This window comes from Anarrhichthys ocellatus, unplaced genomic scaffold, assembly GCF_004355925.1.
Source record: "Anarrhichthys ocellatus isolate YVR2014 unplaced genomic scaffold, GSC_Weel_1.0 scaffold44, whole genome shotgun sequence".
Lineage (NCBI taxonomy): Eukaryota > Metazoa > Chordata > Actinopteri > Perciformes > Anarhichadidae > Anarrhichthys > Anarrhichthys ocellatus.
Genome location: NW_022280074.1, coordinates 3,237,824 through 3,251,558, shown reverse-complemented (window position 1 = coordinate 3,251,558; position 13,735 = coordinate 3,237,824). Strand labels below are relative to the sequence as shown.

The window sequence follows — 13,735 nt, the reverse complement described above, 5'->3', positions numbered from 1 at the left end:
TTCGGATATCTGAACATCTTTAACATGATTTACATTTTTTACAACCATGATTGTCGGTTGGGATCGTCAGCAGACAATTCTAATAGAAGGTAACTGTTCAATTGATTTGATTTTTTTTCATTAGATTCCACTTGTGCCATTTTCTGTTTATAATTTCACAACACTATTAATGCTCATTGCACAGTTTGTAGTCAAGTGAGAGTGTCACAGCCTCTCTGCTTTTGTTGTAATTAAACACTGCTTGAGAGACAGTGTGACTCAATAGCAGTGGACGTTTCCACCCGCTGATACAGAGGGGACCAGGACCCTTCATTAAAAATGAGAACAAAGCTCATGATGACGACGACAACACTGACCGAGTATCACCATATTTAAACCGCCGTCAGGTTAAGTGTTGAAGTGGTTAAAGAGATCACGTGCGAGGCTCAACTTCTGCCTGTCAATCAAGTATGTGTAGACGTTTTGTTACACGAGTAGCTGGACTCTGTCGTTTACCTCCCGTTTTAACACAAATTCAACCCACAAATCATTTCACACGGCGCCGTTTTCGGTCGGAGCGTTAACGAGCTCAGCCACGCTTCCTTCTGATTTGCATGAAGTGACTCGGAGTAAAATCTGATCCCAGAATGTTTTGACAGTCAGGAAAAGTGCGAAAGAAAGTGTTTTCTGCTGCTGAATGTGGAATATTGGTTGAAGAGGAGACACTTTCGGAACTGCAAGTGTGCAAACATCCTGCAAGAAGAGGAAGGGCTGTACGTGAGGAGATGTCAGCCGCAAGGACTGGAGGTGCTGTGTTGCTCATTAAAAAACGGGAAGAATTTGAGAAAATTAGACGGGAAAAATAACGCGTTTCTCTCGCTCTCTCCACGTCTCCCCCCGTTTGTGTCATATAATACAGTGTAGCACACTACACACCTGCCTTTCTTTGAGATTTCATCTCAGATTTCCTGTGAAGCAGTGGTCAGTGGTCAGTTATACATCAGCTGCAGCGGGCAATTCTGCACTTTTCCATTCTCTCCTATCATAAGAGACCATCAGGGAATTTTAGATGGAGGGGGGGGGGGGGCAAAAACAGTATGGGACGTTTAAAAGCTGTTGTCACTGACTTGGTGATGGAGGAATTGGCCGTTTGCTAGTTAGTGACAGTGTGGGGTCCACGTCAGCTCCGACAGCTTGACAGAGTGGGGGCGGGGCTTAGGGAAAGGTCCATTGAAACTAAATGTGGGGTGACTTTTTTGGAAGGAACCGATTGATTTACAGGTCTGATCTGGTCTATGGCTGGTGGAGGTCGGTTTCAGATCAGGTTTGGGCGAGGATCTCTCAGGCTACAATCAGTTCAGAGTCTAAAATACCAAAAAACATAGTGTACAACATCACCACTCTTTGACGGCATTTCATTTGAAGTCAACAAAGCAAATCTAAAAACCTCAGTGTTTCGTGTGAATCCATCCATCCAACAAGCCGCCCGATATAAAGCCAGTGTAAACGAGACAGCACCAAGAGGTGGAGGGAGGGTGAGAGGATGGGGGGAAGGAAAAGGAGTGATGCTTACATGTTTTTCTCCTTCGATCCTCTTGTCGGCCTGTTGAACAGCCTCCAGGTACTTAAAATGCATCTCCATCAGTCGATCAACCTGGAGAGAGAGAGAGAGAGAGAGAGAGAGAGAGAGAGAGAGAGAGAGAGAATGAAACAGAGGCAGACGGAGAGAGAGAGAGAGAATGATGCGGAGGAAGGCAGAGAGAGAGAGAGTGAGAGAAAGCAACGAGACAACAAGAAACATATTCACATTAATCATTCACGGTTTAAGAGGGGAGGGTTTATCAAGGGGAAAACAAAGACAAGGCACGGATACAATTTTTAAGAATCTAATTCGTTGTATTACCATATAGCCAGAGACATCAAGCATCCCCGAATAAGAACAAATAACCGAGGGTGTGGATGACGGAAATGAAGACGGCTTAGCGGTGAAGAAGACGTCCGCGTTTGATTTGCGTGACAGGCCGTTTTCTACATCAAAGGTCAGGCGTCCTATTAAAATGGCCTCGAGGAGCGCACCGAATACGAAGCATTTCTTTTGCACATGTGAGAGGGAATTGTGGGAGAAATGGCAGCTGTGGTGTCCGACATGATATTTCAATCGCTTCGTCAAGTTCTGTAACGTGTGGCAGATCTCAGTATACACAGGTTCAGAGCGGTGCAGTCACTGACTAAGGGACCTGAATGTATTTAACCTGCTGTACAAATGTCAGCCTCTTTCCTCTGATAACAATAGAATGATACACACTCAGATAGTTATTTTATGATAAACATATTTTCTATCTGGGGATTTGTTTACTTGTATATGTGATGACGTGTATATCATACGTCTTTAGAAGCCTGCTTATACAAAGTAAGTGGTTTTGATAAACACGTACAAGAAGACAGCGAGGTCTGCCCATAGGGAAACTAGTGTGAGTAAACACTGAAGGTAACGGCATAGTTTGCAACATATTGATTTCCTTTAACATCCATTTGATCATAAAAGTTGAGGCATGGACTTTTGGGTCTTAAAAACATACAGGAAAAAGACAAGCTGCCTGATTGACGTCCAATTTTAAGTTACCAATAGATAACGAAGAGTCTAAAAGTATTAATTAAAGATAAAAGGGTATTCATTAAAACATTATGTAAAAGACACAAAATATTGTTTTCACAAACAAGCATTGTCCATTAATATGCTGATTATTTTCCCAAATCAGTGATTTATCTTTATGTCTCTGTGACATGGGAAGGTAGAGAGAAAGGGTCATCAGAGATCCTCCCAGAGCCCAAAGTCATGTCCTTAAATTGCTATTTTTGTCAGCATACGAGTCCAAAACCCAAAGGACATTTCATTTACTAGCATGTGTGAAAGGAAGTGGCGGTGAAAGGAAGCGGCGGTGAAAGCAAGCGGCAAATCTTCACGTTTGAGAAGCTGGAATCGTTGCAACGATGAATAAACCAAAAATATGATCAAATAACCCTGTGTTTGGGTGTGAACTGATCAGATTTGATAAGACAGCGCCGTGGCATCATAAGAAAACAAAGCCACAACTGTCAACAACGTTTTTCCTCATCCAAAGCGAGGGTCTAAAGACAGACAGTTAAATATTAATCTTATAAACTTGTGTTTCACTTTAAACCCTAAATTTGCACACAGCCCTCATTTTTGGCCCAAATTCTCAAAGTACCTTTCCCCATTACCTTGCTGTATGTATTTGACAAACGAATGAATTTGTTTGGCAGAGAATAATGGATTATGTCTGCTTATAATATGCTGAAAGGTTAGTGACTATCTGCATATGACCTGGTATTCATATATTATCCCTATATTCCCATTCTATTCCCATTTTTTCCCCCATTCATTTCCATGGAAAGGTTCCACCTTGGATATTCACATTTATTCCGCGACACATTCAAACCAGCTAAAAAGATCACGAAAAGTAATTCTCTTATGTGAAATACCAAAACGTGTTAGGACCTGTTGTGATTCCAGTAACTTTAGAGAGACCCTGTGACCAAAACATAATGTATGACACACAAACACCTCAGCTTAGGCATTCCTGATGAAACGATCTGCTGGCAATCAAAACACAGTAGATAGAAAAGTGAAGGAGAAAGAAGGAGAAAAGAGCAGAACGGTCAGAAGACGGTGAAAGCTCACCTTCTCACAGTCGTTCTCTGTGAACTTGTTGAGGAGTCGGCTTCTCTGTTGGGACTTGAGATTTCTCAGCATGGAGGCGATGATGGAGCAGACGTGTTCTACGGAGAGTAAAGCGAGACTTAAAGACAAAACTTCATAGTGTACATCTCAAACACGTTTATACGTTTTTATGAAATGTTTATTCGAATTAGCAGCCCTCTGACTTTTTGTTTTAGCCATCAGGAGTGGGCCTTCATAAGCAGCGGTTGAGAACCCCGGTCCTACGCGTTAACTCGCCGTGAAAGAGCTCACTGTGTTCTTTTTGGTAAACCCGACAGGGTGCGTGTGCTTTAACTAACACACGGGCTGCTGTTACGCTCATCGGTTAAATAACAGCAAACACAAGAAGACCTGATCGTTCACAGCCACAGCACCCACAAAGATAGAAATAAAGACGGAGAGAAATCGATTAGCACACGATTTGCAGTTACAGCATGGATACAGAGAGACCTCAGAGTGAATGTTAATGAAATTTAGAAATCAATTTTCATTTTTTTATTTTTTTTAGGGCATGCTAGAACATGCGTAACAGTTCTGGCTGTGGCTGAATTACATTTCTCCCATTAGAAATGTGTCTTTGGCCGCTCTGGGGCCATTTAGCGAGGGGGGGGAGGTCTAAAAATATGCTAATTGACTAAATCGGCGACGAAAGCTAGTTAGTCCCATTGAGTGCCATTGTTAACCCAATTCATGCGATGCAAGATGTGTAATCTCATTCAAAGGCCTTCTTGCTCACAGGCTGCACCAGCAGAAGACAATCCTAGTGTGATATTTATCTATTATAGTGAATGAACAATACACTCTGCACACAGAATATGACACTGTAAAAACCTCTGGATACAGAGTGGGGAGTAAATGTAATTGGAATTTATCAACAAGAGGTCAATATCCTCTCTCATCGAGGCTTTGCAGTTGCTAAGCAACAAGAGCAGAAGAATCAATCCCATTTCTGCTTCTTTTAAAAGGGGTCGCGTTCGCTGTCGGCTCCCTTTGTGCATTTCCTTACGACCCGCAGCGCCCTTTCTCACAAGACTTGAAGGCTGAGGAAACTCAACGCCTGCCACCGCCAAATCTTACAGAATGAACACATCGCCATCAACATCGTGAAGGTGATTGGCAGCACAAAAAGGCAGGGAAATACACGGAAAGACAATATAAAACACACTGGAGACGAAAGAAGGCCCATTGGAACATATATCCTACCAAAAGCTGACATAAATGGAATTACTGCTCTTGAAACTCTTCTGTTCTACTTCAACCAAAACCCCTCCGCATGACCCTCAAATATTTAGCCAGTGAATGTCATGGTCCCCAGAGGACGAGGCCTACTGGAGATCATCTGGCTTTTTTTAAAGCGCTACCAGCAGGATGATATTTTTGGCATATTCATGTTCTGCTTGTAAAAAAAGTTTGGTGATCCCGCAGCTTTTCGTGCAGCTCCATCATCAGGTCAAACTTTTTTTACTCTGGTTCATGACCAAGCACCTGCAGAACGAATGACTTTCCCATCAGCCTCTGCTGCACTTTAGTTTTTAGCAAATGCTAGCATGCCAACATGCTAAAGTAAGATTGCTAAACAAGACAAACATCATACCAGCTGAACATCAGCTCGGCAACATTGTCACCGGGAGCGCAACAGCATGCAGACTTTAGCATTTAGCTCACAGCAGCTGTGCATAAGTCCAGTTTCACAGAGCTGCTAGCATGGCTGTAGTCCCTCAGAACGCCCTTAAACAGTTACAATAATCCAGAGTAAAAGTGGTACCAGATAGTGTACTGTGTACTGTACTTGAAAGTACTTTTAAGGGGTTTCGTTTTTCTTTTACTTTTACAATTAATGCTCAAATTAAGGGATTCAAGGCTGTAACACAAACAACTTGATTTGGATGAAGGTGTTTGGTGTGTTTGCAAGGGGAAATTAAGGCTTAACAAAGGTTTTTTTTTTTGTTTAATAGTGTCCGTCAGAGTCACTATTGTCTGTGAATATTACAAAAACTGTAAACTGTAAATCACAGACTGTCTGACTGGTATTACATGTAGTTATAACGGTGTGTTCTGGTTGTACACCAGGTAGTTTCAGTCCTAGGTCCCCTTATTTTAATGTACACAACCTTATTTCCTGTACACAATGACAAGGAGGCTAACCGCCATTTCCGAAAGGACGCTACTTTATCAACTCGATCCGAGTGGTAATTGATGTCGCCACCTCCGCACCCTGCCGGGGAGGCTATTGATCGCCGGCTGCGGAACGTTCAATCCAAAGAGTTTAAAACTCTCCACTGAGATCCGTCAAGGGGTGGAGGCAGGATTACATCTTGGGTACCACGCGGAGGGCAGGGCTGCGTAAATGAGCCTTTTAGAAAGGTGTCCAATCAATACTTCATTTACATGCTTTGCGTCACACTTAAATGTTGAGTTTAAAAACAGGGAATCATTTACATGTACATGGCGCCAAAGGTTGACGATCGCTCTTCTGAGTGTCGGACGAGAACAGCTGGAAATGTAAGTTCATGAGTTTGATGCACGGAGCAGCTGTGGACACCTGGGCAGAAAAAAGGGTCCATGAAGAAACGTGGAAGGTATAATTCACAGAGAGCATTTTATGGTGAATGCAATAGCTACATGGCTACAATAGATAAATGCATAAACACCCACCCATCACCTAGTCAAAGTTGATTGACAATGTTCCTCCTGAAGCAAATACAAAAACACACTACAGGAATGCTGCTGTTTTTGTTCTGTCTTGTTTTTCTTCTCTACTGCATTTCATTGTGCAGCCCTTTGTTGCATAATGACAATCAATTATCCTTGAATCCTTGAAACCTGGAACTACCTTTTGTTCGAGGGACATTTGCATTCAGAAATGCACTATGCATGTCCAAATGCTGGCGTTCACTCATTCTCCACTAATCATTCGCCGCCTGCGACGTCTTTACCTCCGGGGATCCAGAGCCCTAAGTTAACATGCAAATAACCCTGAGTGGCCTGAATTTCGCGGATTGACTGACAGCTGAAGGAAGTGCTGCGTAGTTCTGAATAACAAGAGGAGAACAGACCGCTGGTGCTTCGCCGAGAGAGCGGACTAACTGTGCCCCGGGGAGAGCAATCAGCCTTCCAGCACCACGGGTGAACCTCTCAGGGGTTTGTAGAGACAGAAGGAACTCTGGCCCTGAACTCTCAGAAAGGAGGGGACACATAGTAGCTGCATATGGTGTACACATTATTGTCATTTTCATCATCATTTAGCATAGGTAAGCAAAGTCAATGCAAATAACAAAATCTTCAGTACAGTACACCAATAGTGTACAATGGGTAGAATAAAAGGTGTCAAAAAGGTTTTATTTATCGGCTTTATATGTACCTACATTTAGACAGTTCAAATGAGCCTAGTTTCTCTTTCTTTATGTTGCTCTTTTGAAGTCATGCTTCGTCTCTATAGGAATACTAGGGACCCTCACTGCTTACTTACACTCAGACATTGTGTTTGATCAATACACTACGTTTAACGCGGTAATCTTCACCCTAATGGCTCCCTGGCTACAAAAAGTTCCTGAATACTTGAAAAGGCTCCTGGAAAAGTTATTGCAGCTCTCCAAATTGAACTGAATTCTCAGAAGGCTGAAAGTAGAATGCTGAACAAATGACTACATATTTAGTAATTCACTTTCCAGCACTGGTAACTAAATGAAGCACCACGTACTGTGCACCAGTCCGGACTGCATTAAACAGTGTGGTCGCTTTTATCCCCTCTCTAACAGATGGAACATTTTTCGCACATTTCTTTTGGTCTATGTACAAAACAAGTTCCACTTTCAAAATGGCCGATACCAAAAGGTTTGAGCTGTTTAGGTCCAACTGAGAATTAGTCATGCCTTTCTGTCGTGAGAAATCATTTCCATGTATTTTTTGCAAACTGATGTTAGCGGTGCACTGTGTGTTTGTTTGGCAAACACAGTGTTTTTTTTTTTGTTTTTTTTTACAAAACTACATTTGAACACCATGATTTTAATTACATATGAAACATATTTAATGAACATAATTATAATTTACCTTCATCTGATACTATTTTCTTCTCAATTGACCATGAGCGCACCATAATGTAACTCAATGGAACCTTGTTGATAGTTGTTAGCTCCAGTATTTAGCCAAGCAGGACTGTGCTGCCCACCGGCTGCTAACGGCTAACGTTAACTAGTTCTCCTCCTGCCGATTTTAAAGAGAATTGATGCTCATAACGCACCCTTTTCAGGGAAAAAACAGGGTTTAACCACAGTTTGCGCATGTGCTGTACAGATCACGCAGGACGTACGGATCGGGTGGGGAGCGACACGTGTTGTTGATGTCCCTGTGTGGCGTTAATGAGCTCATAAATGATACAATAATGTGAAATTGTGTCGGTGCATAGACTCGCGTACTTGCCGATACCCGATCTAGCCTTTTGGGCAGTTCTGGAGGCATTCCTGATACTGGTATAGGAACAAGTCTAATTTTAAAAAAAGGTCTCCATTTTCATAGACGGATACCAGGAACGGTATTCTGTCAAATTAAAGCAAAACTATGAATTATAAATCTCCCTCTTGGTTTTCTAATTGTTCTAAGATTAGATATGTATGCAATACAATTCCAGTTGGACTTAAAACTTTTCCTGCACATTACATTTCCTCTAAATGTCAAACACATCCTGTCCTCAACAGAATATTTAAGTGTAAAAGCTTTCATATGCAACTAAATATACCACGTTATATTTCGTCAAGAGTGTAAATTTGCAGAGATAGAACGCGATCCATCTCCACCAGTAGGAAAGACCAAACGTGAAGATGCTAATTAGATTTTTACACAGGGATCTAAAAGGCAAATCTCTCCCTCTGAAATACACTAATAATAGGATTACGCAGCGTGACTCTGACAACACAGATTACAATCAAACTTGAATCGTGTAAAATGTTTCTGATCTCAATCTGAGCTGAAGGCGCGCGGTGCTGGGAGGGGAGATGATCAAATGAGGGCTCCATTTGAGTCTGCTTTTTGACTGAAATGTCTGACGCAAGTTTGATCAATAAATCCAGATAGACTCACATCTAGTCTCACATATTCTGCTGTGTAGTTCTCTAAATCTCCATTTGTTAATATCAGAGGATGGATACTGGCGATAAAGTAATTGAATCATAAAATTCCATCTTTTATCTTCGTAATGAAACTGCCATCATTTGAGGGGGTGAAAAGGTTTAATAAAGAGCCTCTTCTATTCATCTTTTCCCCCCACTGCATACTTCAGACACCACTACACGGCCACAGAATGTGACGGTATTCCTCTTTCTGCTAGCATGCCTCACTCATTACACCTCTGTGAGTGCTTTCATTAGAGAATGAGGGTCATGGCGAGGGCGTTCGCTCCACTCTAAGTTGTTTGCGTGGCATTCAAAAACATATCAACGACAGAGGCCTCTGTTCTCACTCCTCTTGTGCACACTCTCTCTCTCTCGCTCTCTCTCTTTCCCCCAAACAAATAACCGCATGCCCGAGCACATGAAGAAAAAAGAGCACTCTTTAGAGCCATGACTATTGTGCCTCGCCGTGTAAATTAGCTGTTTACTCCTGCTCCCACTCTCGCGCTCGCTCGCATCATTAGCCGCCTAAATATAACAACCGGCTGCCACCAATTTCCATCACGCGAAACCTCATTTCAAGTGGTAATGTCGGAGCACATGCAACAATAAACTGACACCCTAAAAACAAGGTGAACGGCAGTGTCGTGACAGGAATGTCGAAGGACGGAGAAATGCAATTTCTTGTCGTTGTTTTTCTTCTTATTTTCTGTCCACTTACAATGTCTCTATTAATTATGCCGCTCTGTATGCCAATGTGGCTCCGGCAATCCCCGGTCATTTGCGCCGTGTCAATTTCAGACAGGATTTCACGGGGATCAATCTATGCGACGATGTTTTGTGACGGAGAGAGCTGCGGAGTGAGCGGGAGAGAGAGGCCGCGCTGAGTGTAAGGAGGACGGAGAGGTCTCTGCCTCCTAATTACTTTTGTTTGAAGCCGCCGATGGCTAATTAATCTCCAGTGTCATTGTGTTATTTTGGAGAACCACTCGATTCACGGCATTTTCAATTAGTCGCCTGAGAAAGAGGGGTTCACTCAATACGCCTGATATTATGACGGGCATCTCATCCCGCATATAGCTGTGAGACTAATGAAGGGAAAGCATATACGGGCTGAGTTAATTATGGAAAAAACGCATTTCAAAATGACATTTGCGTGTGCATATGTAATTGCTGAGACTGTAGACTACAGACTGATCTGCTAGATGATGTAGGTGTTGCACCCACTAGCAACACTGAACACAATGTGAAGGTCAGCCATGACAGCACAAACGGTGGCATTGATTTTTTCCATTTAAAGTCAATATTAAAAATTCATATATTATTTACATATATATATATTATTCCTATGGCCCAAAAATATATGTAAACATCAACCATGTAGTCGGTCTACTATTATACTAAATTTCTTACTTTGTGGTTATAGCATCGTTAGTGTTCAATTACCTTTTTATCATATCTTGCTTGTTTTTTTGCTGACGCATCTTGTTTACTTCTAATTTCCCTACTGTGAGACTAGTTCATTTTCATAATCTTCTAGTTCATGATTATGAATCAACAAACTTGCAATCCATGATTACTTGCACTGTCTCAGAAATCTATGAATTTGTGTGTGGAATTCTGCTCTTGGCTTGGAGACATTATGCAGAGAGCGTGGTCTTAGAGGGAACATGAGGATTTCACGAGGATGTATTCAAATGAACGCCGTAGAACAGACACTTTGCTTTAGTTTCTCCCTGAAGTTTAGGTTGTTTGTCGGTGCGGCTGATAACAGCGCAGCCCATTATGCCTGGTTTAGTGATTTGGAGGTGACAAGACGCCAAGCCGTCTGCAGGAACTGGGCTACGAGATGTCTTGGGACATATTTGCTGGTAAAGAATTAGTCTATATTTATGTGGAAATTACAATCAAGTTTACATAGTTGGCTTTGAAGTATCCTCAACTGCCTTTGCAAGCAGAAGGTGTCAACAAACACAGCAGCGGACGCCAGCATCGTACCGATAATCACCTCTCCAAAATAACCACTCATCATACGTCATCATATTGTACCTCTCAAGATATGTTTTAGTTGAGAAACAAGCACAAAGATGGACCACACGTGCCAAACCTCACAGAGACAAAGATCCTTGGGGATGGATTTCCACATCTCTTTTTAAAGCCCATCTTTTAAGTGCGTGTCCGCCTTTGTCAGTGGCTTCAACACACGGGGGGAGAAGCTTTAACGGTTAGGACTGGTTATCTTCCCTACTCTGCTGCTCAAGGGGGGGGGGTCAAAGGTTAATTCATCCGGTCCCTGGGTGAGACGGGACACAATGGAAGACAATTTGTTCTCCGCCGGATGAATCAAACTTAATTAATACAGATGGAGAGAGAGAGCGAGAGAGAGAGATCCACGTTTAGGTAGGTGGGTAATCAAACAAAGAGCAGAGAGATGGACGGGGTTTCTACCTCTTTTTCTTTCACTCTCTTCTCTGTTTCTTTTCTCTCACCCACTATCACGTGGACGTCCTTTTCGTTTCTCTATCACTGGCTCTCGTTTGCTCTTCCCATTTCTTCCCCGGAGACAAGAGGCGTTCCGAGAGCGCAGGCAGGAAAAAAATCAATCAAGATTGGATTGATAGTGTAAACTGACAGGCCGAAGAGGCAGCGAACCGTGATACACGAGCAGATTAGGATGGAGTGTGTCTGCGTGAGACGGGTGTGACTGCACGTTGCAGAGAACCAGGAGGAGGATAAATGAACCAGTGATGATTAGTGCAATCATTTAAATTAGCACAGTCAATGAACAAACTGTTTCTTTACAGGACAAATAACAACAAAATGATGAGATTTGGAGTGTTAGAAAGCCCCAACATCTACACCATCAACACCTCAGGCATTATCATATGCACGCTATAAAGTTTCAATAACATGTCGCATGGAGCCTTTCAATCTGTACATGTTTGGAATAGAAAAAACAAACTGCATGACTAGGAACAGATTTTTCTGTGAGATCAATGTTCCAAATTTGTGGAAATATATTTCACGGACACCTGTCACCTTTACACACGGCTTAGCTTCATGTGCAAGCCAAAGTGTGTAGAGTGTATGGACTAGCTTAAAATGTAGCTAAGCATTAGCAGTGGGAAAATAAAGAAATTCATGACAAAAATTCAGATTCTTATCCTCTGAGATTCTGATTAGATTCACAACTTCTGAAAAATGTTTGCTACAACATAACCTAGGTATTACTACTGAGGGACATTTGTACCTTTAGAACAGAAAACACATTTAATAGAAAAGGTGCAGATCTCCGCACTAGCATGTATCAAAAAAAAAAACATTCTCTGACATACATATTATCTCTGCTTTCATGCCATGAATTGCCACACCTCCTTGATGAGCAGAGTGGAGTAGATCCTGTAGCTAGCGCCCCGATGGGCTGAATCGACAATCAATTTTGAATTGAACCATGACCCCGAGAATCAAAATCGTATCTAGATACCAAAAGATTCACACCCTCTACAAAGCATGAGTGCATTTTACTATTTAATCAAATACTGCCAATTTTGCAGTGCTTGAACTCGTCCGCAATCCAGATTCATCGTAATAAAATCTCAGTTTGTGTGTGGAAGCCATTGATTTCAAGCAACCGGTAACTTCCTACCCTGTTAGTTTTATTTCTATTGGTTTATTTCCTTGATCCGTTTGTTATCACATTTAATTGCTGCTGATGGCATTTCATTAATAAACACTGCAATAATGTCACGCTGCAGCTTTCACTGATTGGCCCGACGGGTCCCACTACGACACCAGGTCAACACAGAGTGACACGTTTGCAGCCGATTGCTGTTTTCATGAAGAAATTGTATCTGCTGTCCAGCTTGTTCTAATTAGCGACTGACCTTCATGCTCCTTCTCTGAAGCAGCGGCTTTCTTCATCTTCTTGGGGGTTTTCATGAAAAGAGGAAAGATGGTCCGCAAGCCCAGGATGTCCACAAACTTATGAGAGTTATCTGCTCCCTCTGGTCCAATCATCCCATGGTCCAGGACCTTCATCGCACTGGTTCGAGACATTTTCTTTTCTCTGCAGCAGAAAGAGGAGACAATGCCGAAGACAGTTACTTATTGTTTCAATACAATAGATATGAAGAACATGCATATTTGCAATAAGGTGTTTTAGCCAAATTTGAAGACATCCCCTCCAGGCGTTCCTAAGATATCGCAATCACGAGAACGGATGGACGTACGGACGGACAGACAACACGCATACATAATGCCTTCTGGCCATGGCTGTCGCTATCGCAGAGCAATAGAAAAACCTTGCCTACTGTACTTGTCTTGTGTCTGTCGGCCCCTGCTGCAGTAAAGAGTTTTTCTAAAGAGACTCTGGTGCTCGCTTTTGTCCAAAGGGATCGCCAAAACCAACAAAATTAAAGTTCCCTGTAGCAGCTTTAAGTAAGAGGTTTCTTTGGCAACTAGCTTTAAGTCAAACCATTCACTCTGTATTTCTGTCACAAATCGGCACTGCCTTGATGACGTTGTTCGCAGCTGTACTATTCATATTTTATAGTGCTTAGGTCCCCAAACACTACTGATACTGCTACACTTGTTGTATTTCCATCTGCACGTTTCTTACAGCAGCTTCGCAGAGTGAAATACTTCTTTTGACTCTTTTTTTCACGAGTGATTACTTAAGATTTAAGTCTTAAATCTTATGGCAATTCAGAAGTTCAGGTGATTATTTGAATGATCAAATCTCACAAGCAGTGTTGATACTGTCAGCCCATCAGAGTCCAGCATACTGCATATGAGAACATATGAGAAATGTCCAGAAATGTTCTCTTACCCACAACTCACAGTTGAACGATGACAAAATCGGAGTATGCCTTCAACCAAACTACTTATGTCCAATTATTATCACAATCAA

At 42.1% G+C, this 13,735-nt stretch overlaps 1 protein-coding gene across 1 annotated transcript in view; it reads right to left on the bottom strand.

The window, feature by feature from the left end:
* ctnnbl1 (catenin, beta like 1) overlaps window positions 1-13,735 on the bottom strand; it is a 45,981-nt gene that overhangs the window by 16,981 nt on the left and 15,265 nt on the right. Inside the window, exons 11-13 of the mRNA XM_031868752.1 lie at window positions 12,711-12,892; window positions 3,683-3,780; window positions 1,553-1,633 (exon numbers count right to left, since the gene is read on the bottom strand). Of these exons, the coding sequence (XP_031724612.1) occupies window positions 1,553-1,633; window positions 3,683-3,780; window positions 12,711-12,892 (361 nt within the window). The remainder of the gene's footprint in view (window positions 1-1,552; window positions 1,634-3,682; window positions 3,781-12,710; window positions 12,893-13,735) is intronic.